Source organism: Tubulanus polymorphus, chromosome 6 (genome assembly GCF_964204645.1).
Source record: "Tubulanus polymorphus chromosome 6, tnTubPoly1.2, whole genome shotgun sequence".
NCBI lineage: Eukaryota > Metazoa > Nemertea > Palaeonemertea > Tubulaniformes > Tubulanidae > Tubulanus > Tubulanus polymorphus.
Genome location: NC_134030.1, coordinates 9,050,896 through 9,070,139, shown reverse-complemented (window position 1 = coordinate 9,070,139; position 19,244 = coordinate 9,050,896). Strand labels below are relative to the sequence as shown.

Genomic DNA, 19,244 nt, shown 5'->3' with positions numbered 1-19,244 from the left:
ATATTAGCCCTCGATCGCCTGCGTCTGATAAGGGAGACCATAACAGAAACTTAGGATTTTTGACTACGCCGTTTTGACTTAACTACGTAATAAACAATGCATCTAATTAAGGACAACTTAAATGGCGCGGATTAATGGAGTTTTCAGACAACATGATCCAGTTCCACAGTTGTTAATAGTTAAAATTGGCTTATTTTCGGTAAGTCATTTCTAACTCGGAGTTCTCAGAATCGGAACTCACAACTTTGGAATTGGGACCAGAATTACTGAATCTATTCTAATCAATCTATTGTCATGCATTGCGTTAGAGAAGGACTGTTGGTAGGTAGGATGTTAGACATTTACCTGTTTCATCTTTACCCTCGGTCAGATCTTCCGCTACGCGCTCTTCTTTTTCACTTGTCATCATCTCAACAGCTTTGTCGATCACGTTGTCCAATATATCAGTGACGTATTCTTCGGTCGTCTCTACCGTGACATCATCGTCATCATCGTCTGCGACATTTTTACTATCGTCATCGTCGATTACTTCCTCGACGACGATATCCGTTTCGATGGCGGCGACAACGATTTCTTCCGAGTCGTCGACGGATTGCTCCAGCGACACGGCCGCCATCAAAAGTGGTTCGTCGCCGTTGTCGTCGTTGATAGATAGTTCAGATGCGGGGGGTGGGGAAAACAGGGCTAAAATGTACAAACGAACGTAAAATCAACTACAAATAGATCACTCGTGATCGCTACTCACTAGAAATCAGGGGTCGTAAACAGTCAACTGTTTTTACTTCCTTAAATATCTAATTCATGCTGTGGGAATGAAAATATAAATGCGGGACACTTTTCAGACGCATGCACCTAAAAATAACTTCGAGCGAACGCCTAATGCATTTTGACAATTGAGCGCAATGAACTGCATTTTGGTCAGTTTAATCGCGATATGAACAAAAATTATTTTCTTCGTAGTTTTAATTCATAGTTTTAATCGTTTTTTGCCAGTTGCTTCATGCAACGTTGCTAACGAGTCAGGGTCCCTACAGATCATTTGTTCCTGGATATAAGGAGTTTTCAAAGAGAAAATTTCAAATTTCAAGGAAGCGTCTGCATGGCTTTCATATCCCAATTACTGTAGACTCCTCCTAAATTGGTACTGTTTATCTTTGTAAACCATTAATGGTGATTTTTTAAGCAAATATTTATCTTTTACACTGCCTAAACTTTCTAATTCAGTAACCACCTGATAGGATAAAAAAATCCAGATCCCATTTGTACTGAGTTCTAGGTGTAATCTACGGTACAACTGCTAACTAGCCAAACATTTCTAATTGTCTATTTCTCAAAATTGAAGGAGTTTTGAAGGTGTTTCTAACATTTTGTTCATATCAAAGGAGTTTTGAGCACTTTCAAAAACATTTTCCCTTTCCCTTTCAAGAGTTTTTCAGGAATCAAGGAGTCGTAGGGACCCTGTGAGTAAAGACGAACAATGTATCACTAAAATGAACATCATTAAGCCTGCAAATGTTGACACACCTCAAATCGAGAATAGAAAAACTAAACGACAACATTGCTTTACCAAAAAAAACCGACCAACAACGCGACAACTAAACCGGCGCAACAAATGTTTATCATCAGATAAAATAAACGATACAAAGAAAAACAACAGAGCAAACATAATCGGCGTTTCAGAGCGGGGAAAATATACCTATCACGAGCATTACATAGAAGAAATCTACTACAGCTTTCCATAATCCTAGAGGCGGTTGAAAGAGTTAAGAGAGGAGATGAAAATGAATTAAAACTCAGAGATCGAGTTGACGATTATCTACATACGACTATGTAACTACCGAAGATACGGCCGATTTAGAAATATATCGAATATTAACACTCGAATAGAGTCTTCACACAAATCATTAATCTATCTTTCGAGAGATGAATAGAGCGTAGTAAAGGCAATATTTTCGCAAACTAAACAAGAAATAACTACGTAATAATTGTATCCGCGTATTTTAAATATGTACGTATACGTAACGAAAACTTCAGTTCGACTAACTATAAAATGAACAACTGAGAACGCAGCGACAAACATCATAATGTTCACAAAACTATGAATTCACCTTTGATGGAGTTGATTATACGATGGACACCTGCTGAATGGAGTTATACAAAACACTCTTTTACTACTACCGATCTTTGTAGAAGTGAATATAAGATGGAAAAAGAAAGAGACCGCACTTTACTGCCATGTAAAAATGGATTCAAAAGCGCTTCCGACGCGATTGCCGTCGAGAATTTTTCGTAACGATTTCTAAAGTTTGAAGAGCTTATAAACGTGTACAAATAATTACGAATAATTCGAGGAGCGTACCTGATTCGTCGCTGGCGGGGACGACCGATTCCTCCACCACGTCAGCAGTTTCCGACGCTGACGATGCGTTCGACAGGAAACTATTCGGACGGCTCGTTTTTGGCGACGACGACACGAGTTCTCTCCGCGTGACCTTCAACTCGTGCTGCAAGCGAGACGTTTCGTGTTCTTGTTCGGTCATCACGGCCTAGCGCAGTAAAAAAATTTCGCACTTATCATTCAGGCTCAGACGTGTTAGGGGATATACTGATACCGACTACCGCATGTGCAAGGGCAGATCTAGGTAAATTGGAAGGCCGGGGTCCAGAAGAGATAAAAAGGTATTTTTCAGGTAAAGCGGCCAAGTCACAGGTATCGGGATTCCGCAAGGTTCCGACCTTAGTTTTAGATATTTTTGAAGAAATAAATCTGAAAGGTTGCAATTTCCGAGAGGATGAGTGTCAAATCAACAGCTTTTAATGATCCCTGTCTTGACAAAAAGGTCCACCTGAATGAGAAGGCAGTGGTCCTGACCCCCGAGACCACCCCATAAATCCACCCTCGATGTGAGTGTTCCCTGAACGGAGGTCTAACATTGCAAATCTAGGAAATGGAAGACCTCCCGAAATCAGGACTACCCTTCATCAAACAGGTTTTTCATAGGTTGGTACCCAGATTGTCTGGACCTTTCATATCAGCCTTGATTTCAGATTTCCGAGAACCCGAACCAAAAAGCAGCTCTTGTCGAGCATCTTATCAACACTTACCCGCAACTGGCCGAGGTTTTTGCCGAGGTTTGAAACTACTTTGAGAAGATCTCCGGATGGTAAGGTCAATGCCAACTTCAGATTCTGCGTAGTTGTCGATGGTCTTATGTCTACAATGAACAGCAATTAGAATGTGAATTGGAACATACGTATTTTATTTTTCCATTATCATTTCATTTGGTGGACTAGAGTTTTGCATTCGCCTTGCAAAAGCAATCCCCCCGGCCATCCCCAAAAAAACCTCCCTAACTCTGGTCCGGTGAAAAGGTTGCTTTAATCAAATATTGCAACGCAGTTATCTGGTTTCTCATCATTCATTCCCCAAAAAATTATCTTTTCAAAGGATACCATTGCAGTGCTTTATAGGAAATGAATTCAGAATCCCAGGGATATAATAATATCCTGCGAGGCTTTTTTTAAGGGCCACTGAATTAAGAATCTATTTTGTAACATAAACGCGCAGAAAAAGTCTAAAGACCTGTAGACTCACCGGACAAAGCGCGAGGTGATGAATCATTTGATTCCGGAGGAGCAGTCAGGGCATCTTTCACCATCTGCATGAGGAAGCCGACCTGAGTAATCGCGGATAGCACCAGTTCATTCGGCCCTCGCTCTTCGTCGAATTCACTGGCCATCTACAAAATAGAAATTCATACGTGAAAATGGCGATTATCTAAATAGATAACTGCTCATTATTCTAAACAGGCAATCCGAATGAAAAATACAATACAATGATATATTCTAATGATTAAATACGAGGGAACACATTCATAACTCAATAGAATGAATTCGTATTTTTTTTCGTATATATAGTACAGACATTATATCTAGAACTTTGAACGAAGAAGTATATGTTTTTTCTTTCAATCCAAACATAGCCACATGCAATGATTCAGAGAGAGAGAGAGAATCTGTCTTCATACTCAGTAATTCATTCGGTTGAAATTTTAATTCGAGTAAGCCACGATCTTTTTCATTTGACTAAGCTGATCGAAATTCATTGAGAAAAAAGATGAAATTTAAATGATATAAAGGAAGAACTAAAAATTATTGAAAGGATTTCTCACGTTTGAAAAACATCAAAAGAATTGACAGACAGTTTTTTTCATGCACAATATGATCAGAAAATTTACAATTGTTCAAGAAAGTTAGCCAGATTTTGTGTCATTTCGCGGCCGATAATGTTATCCCATTATGTATCGCTGTCTAAGCTTTTAATAGAATGGCCAATGGAGGCAGCTCTCTCTCCCGAGATCATTCCGAATTCATTCAAAATCGCATTACGGATACAGCACTTGAGGGAAATATAATATTTCATTTCAAAGATTAGCTTCGCATGTTGAAAGCCACAAACAACAACAGCTACAAAACTGCTCGACATGGACAATACTTTTGCAACGAAGCTGAAACAAATTATGTCCATTCGCAAAAAAAAAACATCCAAGTCATTTATCGAGATCATATCGAAGCCAAAAACCAAAACAACCAAATTCATACATGCTCAAAATTAACACGAGTAAGAAAAATACGTCTTCTTTTTTTACGAAGAATTTGCACAAAACATAAACGCATCCTAGAACTTTACCAAAAATAAACCCAGAACCTAATCTGAATACCGAAAAGAAATATCCACATAAATTGAAGCGAAGCAGGAGAACATCGAGAGAATTTTTTTAACGATAAGTGCATGAATCAATGAGCGCCGGGCATAACAACAGTAGCACCATCTATGAACGCACCTCAGAACTATCATGATACTGAATAGAGCTAGAGGTTCGCGCATAATAGTATCCTTTGTGTTCGGAATCGTGTGGCAGACTTACTTTTCACAACTCTTTCAGCTCAGAAGGTACATACATGTGTTTAAATGATATGAATATTGTAAATATATCTAAACATAGCACCGTAACTAAAAAGTGAAATCCGCTTTTAGGATTTCAAGAAATGGAGGAATTACATACAAGGCCGCTTCAGAAAATTATAATCATCGGGGGCCGATTCCAAAGTCAAGCAATAGAGCCGATCAGTCACTTGCCTCGGCTCATAAACTTCTGAGGCCAGTTCCATAGTCAGGCTTAGACTTAAGACCATTCTAAGACCAGTTCTAGTTCTATAGCCAATCTAACGACTTAAGACCAGTCTTAAGATTAAAGACCGCTTTTGGTCTTAAGTCTTGACTATGGAACCGGCCCAGGTCCCAGTTGCTCAGTCATAACTTAAGTCCAAAAGTGGTCTTAAATCTTAAGACTGGTCTTAAGTCATTCGAATGGCTATAGATCTAAGTTGGACTAAGAATGGTCTTGAATATAAGCCCCAAGGGCCGGTTCCATAGTCATGGCTTAGACTTACGCCCAGTCTAAGACTATGTTAGTCATAAAGCCAATCTAACAACTTAAGACCAATCTTAAGACTTAAGCCCACTTTTGGACTTAAGTCTCGACTGTGGATCTGGCCACAGGGGCTGGTTTATAGACTGGTATTAGCTTTAACCTGGTGGCGTTAACCTTCAATCGAAAATGAATTGAGTTAGACCCGGGTTTAAGTTAATACCAGTCTATAAACCCAGCCCCTGATTAACAATACTGAGCAACTCAAGATATATAAGCACGTTATATATCGACGTATCTAACTCGAAGATTCTTATGCTGGATACCCTGAAGTAATAAGAGGATTGCGCTGTTACGATCATCTGAGCTGATTTTCAGGCTCGATACGCGACTCCCGAACGAGGCCCCCGAATTTTCGTCATGCAAATTCACGTCGAGGTGTATTCATTGTCTGCCACTTCGCAGGAGCTTGCGTTACAACAAGCTATCACCGGATCGGATATACACACGTATACATATGCACATGAACAGACGAACTCACCGGATTAAAATCTACCGATAGATTTGGTGGTATCGGAGGGTTCTAAAGTAAACACACAAGATTATGTATATATGTATAGGTAATAATCTTTTCTATGTATGATATCGACGATCTAAAAACGTGTATCGATAACAACAAAAATAGCGAAACGAGGGGCTGCATTTTTCAGGAGCGCTCCGTTCTCCCTCGGAGATACAACCTTTCCGAATGAAGTACGAATTACCGAATTGTTTTTATGAACTGAGAGGTTGAATCCTATAGCAAAGACTGGACCTAGTTCCGCGGTTGTGAGCTCAACATTATTCAGTTTATATATTCTATTTGATGAGTCAAATTTGGATGTCAAACTGCGGAGCTTGGGACTTTCTTAGCATATAGCCGCGATCACACACGGAGACGATTTGTCCCAAGCCAAATTGACACAGATCAAGTCCGAGTCAAATTTGGCCTGTGCCCAGTAATGAGAGCGCGTTCACATGTAAACCACTCACTCGATACTAAACAATCCGAAAACGAAGCGAAGTGGGTCACTTCCAGAATCAGTTGTAATTCACATGCACTAACTTGACCAGTGCTAAAATTTGGCTCTAGCCTGGTCAGACATTCACAGGCCCATTTGGCACCCGTGTGAACAGTCGTTCCAGACCTGAAATGCTCGTATGGTCGTGGTTTATGGCTGATCTTGTTCATTAACTGAAGGCCAAATATGATATCGGTACTTCGGAGGATAAGTGGCTTCGAAAAAATGCAGCCGGGAGGTATGAAACAGAAAATTAAATGATCATTAAACGAATAAATGGGGGGAAATGAATAGAAAGAGACAAGTCTGAACAACATTCATTCCATATCTGAGAAAACTGATAGCAGTAAATTGGAATAGTCATCAGAATTGGAAATGGCTTTGTTATATCATTCAGACAGGACAATATATCATTATATCATTCAGGACAACTGAATTGAAATAAATGACGACAATCTAAAATAAATTAATCGGTGGAAGACCAGTAGAAAAAAATCTCGCCATAGCAATCAACAACTGTTTTCATCCCAATCAGTCATGAGAATAATTTTTTATTCATTCAGGTGAATTTCAATGGAATGGGTCTGCGTTTTGATCGAAGCTGGTCTGGTCTGTACGAAAGTAAAGGAATTAGTCCAAATTATAGGGCCAGATGGTGCGTACAGAATATTGAATTAATGGCAAGATTTTCATCCTCTTTTGTGTTACATCATTAGTTTTTTCTTACACAGTTGTCGCCTATAAACACACGCGATGACGTAACATAATCACTCACTACACAAAATACTTCTAACAAACAGAAACCTTTACGGAACTTTCACATACGATATCCAGACAACGTCCCCACTCCACATGGATAACTACGCTTACTTTTTAGCGAGAAAATGTGGATGATTGTCAGGTAAATTGTCATCGGAATCTCGAGATGAATCCACAAAGATTTTAACTAATTGATGACAATTACTTTATTACAAACACATTTTCCTATGAATACTAAAACAGGGTGGCCACTTTCAATCCATTTACTAATCCCCCGAGTTTTCCCTGATTTTTCCATATGATTACACAAAATTGACTGAACGAAACAGAGGGAATCAAGAGAAATTTCTAGGCTTAAAATCTTCATTCACTTTTCATTAAATCACGCATTGATAAAGAAACGCGTAGTCATTAGCATTATCAGAATTCCCTTAGTTTTCCAGGTTTTTGGTAAAATTTGTTAAGATTCCCAGAGTTTTCCAAGTTTTCCAGGTCAGTGTCCCACCCTGTAAAATGTAACACGTAGCTTTCCGGAGAAGCAGAGTTCCCGATGTCTAACCAACTTTAGCAATTTTATTCCCGTTACACGTACAACAACTAAATAAATAGCTATCAATCACGATAGAGCATCCTATTTACCTCTGCAACGTGTTCAAATTCCTCGACCGGTACTCCAAACATGTCGGCTAGAATGCGATGTTTCTCGCGTAGAGCACGTTCGATGATGTCGTCTTTTTGTCGCAGTTTTTCTAGAAAAAAATTATAAAAATCAAAACGTCTGAATCGTCGTTCAACAATTTTCATAGCCATTTTCAAGTAGAAGATGAATTGAATGATATCGGAAGTAAATCTGATTATGAGATTAAAACCTCGGGTTGACTAGGATCCGATCAGATCGTCGAATCGTAAGCAGTTCGCAGAATAATTGTAAGTCGAATCGTGAGGATAGAACATGTTGTTTTTCCTAAGACTGATCTTAACGTCGTAGCCAAAGTATTGCATCATAAGGCCTTTAGCTTTCAAAATGGCAAGTCAACAAACCACGAGACTCTGCAATGATCGAATCATCGTAGTTGACCTGAGTGCTCTCAAGATCATGAGACAAACCAATCGGCAATCAGCGATCGCGTGTGTACTACCGCTGTTTTACAACGACCTAGTCGGGTCTTAAGTCGACTCGAGCTAGGCTTAATGGGCTAAGCTACTCTGTATCTACCAGAAGGGATTAACCGCTCAGAAATCAGTTTAATAAACTGAAGCTTTGTTTGAACACGTACCTAATGGTGAAAGGATAGGTTCCGCGCGTGAATATACGGGATTCGTAACGCACACTTCGGTCGGAGTTATAAGCTCCGGTTCCTGCGTCACTTGCAACATCGACACTTTTCCGACTTTATCCAGACTCTCCGTGCTGCCCATCTTGATCGGTGGCATTTCGACGTAATCTGGCTCCGGTTCGGATCTGAAAAATCGTAATGAAATTCAATTGTAGGCCGCGAATGAAGAACAGAATCTGCGCCGGTATAAACCAGGAATGCGCGGAATTCTGATTGTTGCAGTTATCGTGGCACCTGTTAAACATTTCAGCTGAGATAATCAGAACACTGACAGGTAGACTGATATCAATCCCTCAGTATTTCAGACGTAATGAGCAAAACTCACTGTTGATGATTTTACTATTTATTCTGACAGTTTTGAAGTTCTGACTAAACTTCATCATCGGAGAAATGAAGGTCATTTTCTGTTCCTCTGATGATGAAGTTTAGTCAGAACTTCGAAATCGTCAAAATGAATTGTTAGATCATCAACAGTGAGTTTTGCTCGATTAACTATTCCATATTATAACAACCATTTATAGTACACCTTTGATTTTGGATATTTCTGGTTTAATACTCTACACAACGAAACACTTACTTCGCATCTGCATGGTAAACCTTTTTATCTTTAACTGGTGGTAGCGGTACGTTGAATTTCGACACTTCGTTGTCTAGACTCCAACATAAGCCCATTCTAATCAACTAATAAATCCATCCCACTAATAAATCTAGATATCTACGCGCATCATAATAATTTCCTGGTTTATCTCGAACCAGGATATAAATCTCAGATGATTGTTTACGGAAACAATGAAACCCATATTTTACCACATATGGCATAGAAGCTTTAGCCCAACTATAACGTGGTTAATTTCTAACCATTTCAACAATGAAAGTCTAAACAAATGGCATGAACATCATTCAAATTAATTTGAAAATATTCTTCTTACATTTTTCGTTCGCAGACTTTTTCGGCATCTGGTTTTTCAGCATCGCTTGGCATAGAGACAACCGATACAGGAGTGGTCGGCTCGTGAATAGGCATCGAGGTTGAGCCCCCTCTAGGTAAGATGGCTGCGGTTTCAGTTATATGTTTCACCCATCTGAAATCGTAAATAAGCGTAAATAAATCGAGAGAATAAACTCCAAAGACCCAGACGCACAATTTTACAATTCTTTTCGAACTCACCTTTTGCGTTCTTCCGCTGATATGGCGACTAGCTCATAGATCTGAGGCCCTGCCGTTGACAATGTACTGATCAAGAAAAATGCACGTTTATCTGAAAACAGACGCAAAGTGAACAATTATAAATACAAGGTGCTTATTCTGTGATAGAGTGAAGCATTATGAAGCATAACGTAAGAAATTTAATGCTGAGGCATTTTTCTGGGATTTGTCTTAAATCTTTACTTATCCAATCACTTTACGAACAATATGTAGTTTAACTTATCCTTAAAATAGAGATGTGTTAACCGATTGAAAGGGTGTTTCAACCCCAAGTTCTCCAGGTTTTTGTAAAATCTTCCCCTGATCCTTTTCTAGATTACCCAAGTTTTCCAGGTATTCCAGGTCAGTGGCCACCCTCGTTAATAAACATTTGATTTGCCATTGGGGGTATCATCGAGGCATCTTAGTATTGAGCAGCCTAAGGCTTACGGGGTTAAGGTTCCTGGACATTGATAAGTCCTTTGTTATGTCACTGGAGGCATGATTTTACCTGCTGCTACGTTTCGCGTTAGTATACTTTTCAGCTGTATTATTGGACTATGCGTGAACTTTGTGTCCTCTTTGCCTGGAAACTGCGTCGTGTTCTGACACTTGAGTATGTATTTATCATCCGATTTCTGTAGTAGCACCAATATATCCTCCAACATCACGCCCTGAACTTCGATTTGTTTGTTGCGATTCAGACGCCACGTCATGCTGCCTTCGTAAATCATGCGACACTTCGTGAAGTCCAAATTCTGAATAGAAAACAATGGATGAAATAAATGCGAGGCCCCTCAGTACATCTCTATGTATTTGGAATAAACTTTCAAGTTAGTTTTCTTGTCCTTGTTGGCATCATACCTTGAAAGCTTCAGCGTCGCTATTTTTACAATTTTCCAGTCGTTTTTCCGTGCGTTTCTGCAACTCGACTAATCTCTGATGATTTTCAAACTCTTTCACGGCCGAATTTACAAAGTCTAATATCTCTTTACAACATTCTAATGCCCGTTGTAGTTTGGTATGTTCTTCCTGCGATGCTAAATAAACGAACGATGAAGACTACTTATGAATACCGGTACCACAATGAATGAGCAAATAAATTGCTACCTGGGCTGAATTCAAGGCAGAAATTATTATCCTAGGATATACTTGAATCATAGTAAAGAGGAATATCTTCACTTACACGGTGTATACTTAAGTAAATTTTCGATAAGAAGCCGATATTTCGTCAATCTTTGCATCTGTTTGGGTAACTGTTCACGAAGCAATAACTTACGACATAGGGGATGACTTTCAGCTTCCTGAATAGGTAGAGAATAATTGAAACAATCAAATACAAGTAGATTTTCAACCAAAAGGTGCTAAATGTACATTACACATATCCCTTGACCACATAGGAAGAGTTGTAGAGTTATAAGATTTGTTTCTTCCATTGATGAGGCCTTAAAATCTGACGTGAGAGAATATTCCGAAGACTTACAGCTATAAACATAGCGACTCTGTGATCCTTTTTGGCTTGATGTCGTTTCAACGACTCTAATGCATAGGATTGACTTTGGCAAAATTTGGCACAACATTTACGAAACTTGATTCCGTTTTCGCCGTCGAACTGTAATAGAAAGACAGACAGCAATCAAACATCGACGAACAAAGAGATCGCGAAGATACGGCGAAATTTCGATTTCGATTGAACCAAAAACGATTCACTGACCCTGTCTAAAAGAATGTCTCCAACTTGTTCCACGACCGGATTTCGTTTTTGCACTTCTTTCATACTATCATTTAAAGATACTGAAATATATGAATGAAAAAAAATAGAAAATATTCACAGCGTTTCTGATGTACATCAGTGGATAATTGAATTTCAGAGCTACGCATATAGAGGCGCAACAGGGTGATGAAAACACAATACTAAAAATTTTTCCTGTTCATAGAGTACATACGCAAAATTTGGTCACGACCACTCTTCCCCTCATGAATGCATTTCTTAGCATGATGTACATAGAGAATAGACTAATTGTTTTTCGGCTTATGAATACTCCGATGATTCTCATTCTAACTCACCGTGCATTTCTAATAACTCCCCTAGATTTGGGAATAAACTTTTGACTAGATCTTTAGGTAAAGAGTTATCCGCGTGCCAGGGCCGATAGAACAACTTGTCGAGCAGTTTCAACGCGCGAGTGTGAGTCTTCTCCGTGAAAAACAATTCTGAATTTAAAAAGAACGTCCTATGAGCTCCCACTCCGATTTGCGACCGAGGAATTTCAGTTCAATCCAGAAAGGTAACAAGATAACGAGACGTACCGTTAATGACCTCCTGTCGCTTGCGTTCTTTCGGTTTCAGTTTACGGACGGTGTCTTTACCGAGTAACTCATCCAGTAACGGCAGTTCGTCGCCACCCTCGAAGTCCGAGTCATCATTAAAATTAAGACTAGTTGGAGGTAGTTGATTCACAGCTTCTGATGAAGTGCTCGGACTTTCACTTCTCCAAGAAAAATTGAAAACAGTAATCATTAATCGAAATTGATAACTTCAGTCTTACGGAGATGCATAGAAGTGGTAAGCACGTTTGCTACCAGCTTGTCAATACGGTGCAGCCCCAAATTGCAGCACGAATATACTCGTAGGTTGGCACTGAAGCTGTTATTTAATCAGCCTTTGCACAAAATCAACCAATGAGCATTGTGCATGAAGCTGATCATTTCAAATTGCCAGCCAATCAGAAACTGTTTCATTCCCAGTTGGCAAATATCTTATTGCAATAGGAAGAATCAGCTACGAATATATTCGTAGTGGCACATGGTGACTGACCCGGATGTAAAAGTATATTCGTACCCGGCACCAAACCAAATTGTCGATGCTGCCAAAATAACAAAACCAAATCTGGCATCGGATTTCTTTTGTTGAGCATTATGCCCGTAACAAGAGAGCTAAACGATAACTTACTTGGCTGAAAGACTGGAGTTTGAGGAACTAGAAGTTTGATCAAGAGCCTGGTTTATTGCAGTTTTATCCCCGGAGACATCACTGTTTGTACGTTTCACAGATCCAGATCTGTCTTTAGGCTGAAGAAAGAAAATAACCGAGAAACATAGTAGTTTTAATATCAGTACTCTTATCCGGAGCTGGTGTTCAGCCGAGGAAAGTTTCGCAGATCACTTATACATAGGCTATAACTACACCGTAATATTTTGAAACATTTCCACGGATCAGACTTCCAAAATACATACCCGTGTGCCTTTTAGACTTTCCGACCTGTTGATATTTACACTACTGTTTCGACCTTCATCTTTCCTGCAAATGACAATACCACCGTACAAGTTAAGCTCAATTTTCTGGTCTTTCGATAAAGCGCAGAACTAAAAATGCCTTCAATGCAACCAGTTCCTCACGATGAAGAGACTTACTTGTCTTCGTCTGACATGGGACTCGTGCTCCTCGGCGAACGACTAGGTTTATTATCTTCCGATGACGAATTCGCGTTATATCTCTCCACTAGTAGACTATGACGATTCGTGCTACGGTTATCTACAATAACGCGAATTACAGTAAGTGCGACCGAACATGTATTCTGGTTGGGTTACAATTTCACAATACGGTTAAGCCCAACGTACTAGACACAGGGAAATGTACAGGAACAGGAGACAGAATCATGCGTTTCGGTACATTTCCCTGTGTCGTGCCCATTTTCAAGAAATGAGAAATATAGCTCGGGAAACAATGTTCGATTCTGTGTTACTATGTTGCTATGTTTCCATATTTCCCTCCACCTTGTGCATTGGGTTTTAAAGCCTGGCTCAGGTCGACTAACGACCCAACTGCATCGTCTTAAAACAGCCACAGTGCACACATGAATGAGTACACTGATTGCGGATTCGTTTGTCTCACAAACTTAAGAGCACTCATGCAGACAATGACTCGATCATCGCCGAGTCTAATGCTTTTGACTAAGTCAGCAAACAAATTCTAAAAGTCACATGATCCAATACTCATCGCTGATTGGCTACGACATTTAGAATTTTCAATCGTAGGAAATTAAACTTGTTCATATCCTTACGATCACTAAGGATTGGTCTGCGACAATCCGTCGCGGTCGTAAGTACACTCATGTCGAAAAGGTTCCCAATTACAAAATCGACCTTCTAGTGGATCCGATCAGAGCTTACGATCTGATCGCATCTTAGTGCGACCTGAGTTAGGCTCAAGGGGCGCGGGAATTACGGTTATTACAGTAACTTACCCAATTCTTCTTCTTCCGTCGCTTCTTTGACCGTGTTGCCTAACAACGACGTGCTGACGCTTCCCGTCGGCGTGCCACTACCGCGTTCTTCTTCCTTAGCATCGTGCAGACGCTGCGCCTTCTCGACTGGAGTAGGATTATAGTACGACGGAACTTTAGAAATCGATACGACAATTCACACGAAACAGTGACGAAACGATGACGACAGGTGGAGGTGTGGTTGGTGAAAGAAGCGACATGACACAGCGGGTAGGTGGAACGAAAGAGAAAAAAAAAACACAAAAAGCAAAAAGCGATTAGTGAAATTTATCATCGATTATCGTTAAGAAACCAGGTGTGAAACAAAACATCATTGGCCGCGATCACACAGAGCCAAATTTGGCCCGGGCCAAATCGGCACAGATCCGGCTGAGTCAAATTAATTTGGCCTGTGCCTAATAAGAGAGCGCGTTCACATGTAAACCACTCACTTGATACTAAACAATGCTTAAACAAAGCAAAGTGAGTCAATTCCGGAACCAGTCGCAATTCACACGCAATTATTTGTCTAGTGCTAAAATTTAGCTTAGGCCTGGTCTGACATTTTTGTCGGCCAAATTTTGCCCAAGACAAACAGGTATGCCCCCAATTGGCACTTGTGTGAACAGTTGTTCCGGGGCCAAAAACGCTCTGTACGATCGCGGCTATTAACGCAAGCAATAATTTGAAGTCATTAAGAATATTTTGTAATGCACAATCTGGGGGCTGGTTTTCATGTTCCAACTTTCTGCCCCAAACGAGCAACAACAACTAAAATTCTTATTGACTTCAATTGAACAGAATCAAACATAGCTTAAGATAATAGATAGATTGATTAAAACAACTGGCTAATGTCAATTGAAAAAGTTAACTCATCTAAGATAGAGGGAAATTGAATTTTCAGTGTATAAAATGGTTATTTTGTGCTTTGTAAATGAACTAAATACAGATACCGGTACTCTTTGACATCTTAACTAAAATCATTACAACTTCTTGATATCGTACACTCAACAAGTGTCAACTGAACAAACTTAACAGCAAGGGCGGTTGCTCAAAAGTTGGTTCAAGATAACCAGCGGATAAATACCAAAGTGAAAATGAACTTTTAATTGTCACTACATCCTATCCACTGGTTAACCAACTTTTGAGCAACTGGTTAGTAACTGAATATATAAAGGATATATACTGGTATATATAGGAAGGAAAACGATTGTTAGTGGATTATTTTGATACGTGATCGTCGTCATCATCTCCTGTTTACAGTCAAAAACATCATAAAATCCTTCTTGAAAAAGCAACAGAAGGCATTAAGTAAATACAAACACAGTTGGGAAAAACAATAGTCACTGAATGCGTTTGATCATTGTGGATAGCTGCTAGCTAAATCGGGACGGATGGATCATGCGCAAAGCAGACCATGTGATCCCGCAATGGTGTACCGGGTCGTGAAAATCGCAACGCTACAGGGTGTCGGCATTTTGAGCAACAATGAAACCCCTGGTCACCGAAGTTACGAACACTTAAACTGGGAGTGGCAGTAGCCGCTATATACATCGTATATTTACCGTCGAAATGGAGGTGATAGTTGGTCAAATGAGTTATGAAATCCCATTCTTCGACGGCAAAGGAAAATTTATTAGAATACATCATGAAACGTACCACAAATATCATCATGAGGAAATCAAGGGCTCCAATCGCATAGAATTTTCATCAAAATATTAGTTCACCACCGAATAGTTTTCTGGATCCAGTTCCGCAGTTGTGAATTAAGAGTTTACTCCGAGTTAAAACTAGTTAATTTTCAACAAGTATCGGAACTCACAACTGTGGAACTTGGGTCCTGATCCATTGATCCAATGGGGCATCGACACACGACCGCTAACAATTTTATTACTTCATCTTGTTCGATCAACTTCAAATTTCCACACCCAAATATTACCGTATCAGCCGCCATAAATGTTTAAGATAAACGTTTAAGATGCACTTTTCTAGTGAGAATTGAATCAGGTTTACATATAGTGGATCTACTTTCTAGAGAAAATTACTTCAGTTTGAATTTCATTGAAATGCGAAAAATTTTGAAGTGCAGAAAATCCAGAAAAGACTAGCGAAAATTTAAGCCCCGAACACATTAAAATTTTGTTGCAGCGAATATTTTCGCACAGTTTGTCCGTGAGATGCGAATTTTACCGCGAACCAATCAATGACGAGCAACAACAACAACAATTTTAAGTTTCCTGGAGCCATCATTTTCTTTGATCGCACAGGTGTATCAGCGAAAATCCGAAGCTCGCTCGGGGCTTTAGCGAATGTTGCCGGTACGCCACTGACCACATCGATTCCAATGAATACTTACTCGCTTGTGCACTGTTGACGCTAGGTTTACGAATGCCCGTAGCAATCTTATCGAATACCGACTTTCGATTGCTGCGTTTTTTCACCGTACTGCACGATTCAGGCGGGAAGTCGAGGCAGTTTTTGTGGTAGTTTTGATCACAGGCTGAAACGAAACGAAAATGAATCCAATAACGAACGTTCCGAACGATACTGAACTACATTGCACGGTGAAACCTCGTTACAACGAACTCCGATATAACGAACTTAGAATTGCATCCCATGTAAGATAATCTAATTAGTCTCATACTGGATTCATCAAACTATCGGTTTCCAGGTCCTTTGGAGTTCGCCGTAACGAGGTTACACTGTACCAGGTATCGATAATTGAACATCGAGTAAAATCTCAAAAATCCTCATCATGTTCATCTTAATTCTAAGACTTTCTTAATTCTACCACTTTCTCTGATATGACAGGGTGATCACTCTCTGTCCACCTGCAAATCCCCTTTTGATGCATTTTCCATGTGATTACACAAAATTCCCTGAATGAATCAGAGAAATTTTTAGGTTTAAAATGTTGCAATTCATCCATTTTTCATTGAATCACGTATTGAAACAGGCTGTCAATAACATCATCTGCATTCCCTGAGTTTTCCAGGTTTTTTGGGTGTAAAATTCATCAAATTCCCTGAGTTTGCCCTGATTTTTTCTCTAGACTTTTCTGGTTCCCTGAGTTTCCCTGAGTTTTCCAGGTCAGTGGCCTCCCTGTATGATAACTGCTTGAACATTGAATACATATACTGCATATACCACACGCATCCAGTTAATGAAAGAGTAACATCCATCAATCGACGATGACGAAAAGTATAGAGTAGAAAGAAAATATCAACCAGTTATCATTTTTTCGACATTAATTACCATCCGTGCTGGGAGATACTTACTCGTACATTGGTATCCTTGGTAACCGATACCCCATAATAAGCCAGAACAGTGATTACAAAAAGTTGTGACATAATAATGTTGCGCCTGACACGCGTGTCCATTCGACATGTGGGCCTGAAAAACAACAAAATCGGAATCATTGCGATGAAAATACATCATGTATGTATCTATGATTTCAAGCAATATTCATTACAATGGTATAACCACCTACAAAGCACATTTGGATTCATTTTCTAGGTTGAAATAATATATTTATGTTGAATTTAACTGTTTAGGCTACATAGAAGCATATGATGCACGGCATGACTGTTGTACAGGTATTTTTTCAGGCAGGGTGGCCACTTTCCACCCATTTACAGCCTAATAGAACATGTACATACTTTTTTATTTGTCTTATTGAACTTGAGTATGAATTTCTTGTCTTTTTCGACGTAGGTCGGCACTCGTTCTAGAAGCTTCGCTCGCGATGTAGCACCAATTTGTTTGAGGAATGTAACTATTGCGGAGAGTAGGGCGGTATTACGATCAGAGGCGTCTTCATCTTCTCTGTAAAAACGTGCATAAAGACAAACAATGACTAACGAACATTATGGGTAAGGGTTTCTTTCTAAATGCCGTGACACGCGTTTTGTCGAAAATATATATTCGGTAAGCTCCGCCTTCGTAACTGTCAATATTTCACCGAGTTCAATGCATACCGATTAAAGAAGTTTTTACCAAATGAATTCTAGTGAAATACACCCAACTCGCATTGGTTTAGCAAGTTGACAGCTACTGAAAAGGGAGGAGTCCACCGTATAACTCAAGAAAATAGTGAACACACCTAAGACTGCAATACAAAACATAGTACTCGAATGACCACCATAGTGCAAGCAGTGAAGGCAAACGCTCACCCCTCCGAAAATATGTTTTGGCGAGAGAAGCCCCTTGTGACAGGAAACGCAAGCGGTATATATAAATATAGATATATACATATACGTATAACATACATGAATATACATTTGAGGAGAAATGTTTTTTCAGCTCTCCGCTCAAAAGTCGAGGAAACTCAATCTTAATCTTACGACTCAGGGCCCCAGTCTCACAAAAAGGTTTAACTCTTAAATCGATTTAATTTCTTCATTAATTCAGTTTATCTTAAATCGATTTAGGCCTTTATCCATTTCGTGAAACTGGGCCCAGAACACGTATACGAGACACTGCCCGAAGCCACATCGGAAATCACGAAATAAAATCAGTTTTCATATACGAACAAACAGATCGTCACATCATGAAGTCATAATAATCCAGTGGCATAAGCGATAAATATATAAGGTAAAGTTCATTGAAAATATCTTGCACTTACACATGATAACCTCTATATTGATGCTTATTCTCCGAGGCAATACTACAATCAAACGATTCAATTTCAATTCACACTGTTATGAATCTTATCTATCTCTTTCTTATTTACCGCTTTCACTCCTCAGAGCATCTGGTTATTAATTAGACTAATTCAAAATCCCAGGGACAGTCGTTAGAACATCGCCGATAGTTTTAATTGCTACAGTTATCAAGAATGAGAAAGATGTCATCGGCAACTAATCGTATTTTCTTTCGATAAAAACATACGTAGACTTGGTCCCACTCGTCAACATAAAAACCCAATACAAGGATTCAAAACTCATCCCAGAACAAAACCCTGCCACACTAGACCAGTGCGCAGCTATATGTGCAGTAGAGATGATGTCAGCCAATCAGAAATCCTATTCTATTTTTGCCTTGGTTTTTCTGTTTATATTCTATCTGTGAAATTTGCCTCAGCGATTACACAATGAGCAACCTGATTGGTGCCCCGAGAAGACTAGTCACAAACTTGCACACCCAGTCTAGTGTGGCAGGATTCCGTGCTATGGCCGAGTCTAGTGACGTGATGCTATCATGTT

At 39.5% G+C, this 19,244-nt stretch overlaps 1 protein-coding gene across 1 annotated transcript in view; it reads right to left on the bottom strand.

The window, feature by feature from the left end:
* Window positions 1-19,244, bottom strand: part of LOC141907713 (rho guanine nucleotide exchange factor 11-like) — a 73,475-nt gene that overhangs the window by 3,192 nt on the left and 51,039 nt on the right. The window contains exons 19-42 of the mRNA XM_074797451.1: window positions 18,665-18,706; window positions 17,700-17,865; window positions 17,319-17,433; window positions 16,397-16,540; window positions 14,023-14,175; window positions 13,190-13,310; window positions 13,013-13,076; window positions 12,729-12,847; window positions 12,086-12,267; window positions 11,843-11,989; window positions 11,490-11,569; window positions 11,259-11,387; window positions 10,962-11,079; window positions 10,640-10,815; window positions 10,287-10,533; window positions 9,758-9,848; window positions 9,519-9,671; window positions 8,530-8,714; window positions 7,892-8,001; window positions 5,974-6,015; window positions 3,596-3,740; window positions 3,106-3,215; window positions 2,360-2,546; window positions 346-684 (exon numbers count right to left, since the gene is read on the bottom strand). Coding sequence (XP_074653552.1) covers window positions 346-684; window positions 2,360-2,546; window positions 3,106-3,215; window positions 3,596-3,740; window positions 5,974-6,015; window positions 7,892-8,001; window positions 8,530-8,714; window positions 9,519-9,671; window positions 9,758-9,848; window positions 10,287-10,533; window positions 10,640-10,815; window positions 10,962-11,079; window positions 11,259-11,387; window positions 11,490-11,569; window positions 11,843-11,989; window positions 12,086-12,267; window positions 12,729-12,847; window positions 13,013-13,076; window positions 13,190-13,310; window positions 14,023-14,175; window positions 16,397-16,540; window positions 17,319-17,433; window positions 17,700-17,865; window positions 18,665-18,706 — 3,365 coding nt within the window. The remainder of the gene's footprint in view (window positions 1-345; window positions 685-2,359; window positions 2,547-3,105; window positions 3,216-3,595; window positions 3,741-5,973; window positions 6,016-7,891; window positions 8,002-8,529; window positions 8,715-9,518; window positions 9,672-9,757; window positions 9,849-10,286; window positions 10,534-10,639; window positions 10,816-10,961; window positions 11,080-11,258; window positions 11,388-11,489; window positions 11,570-11,842; window positions 11,990-12,085; window positions 12,268-12,728; window positions 12,848-13,012; window positions 13,077-13,189; window positions 13,311-14,022; window positions 14,176-16,396; window positions 16,541-17,318; window positions 17,434-17,699; window positions 17,866-18,664; window positions 18,707-19,244) is intronic.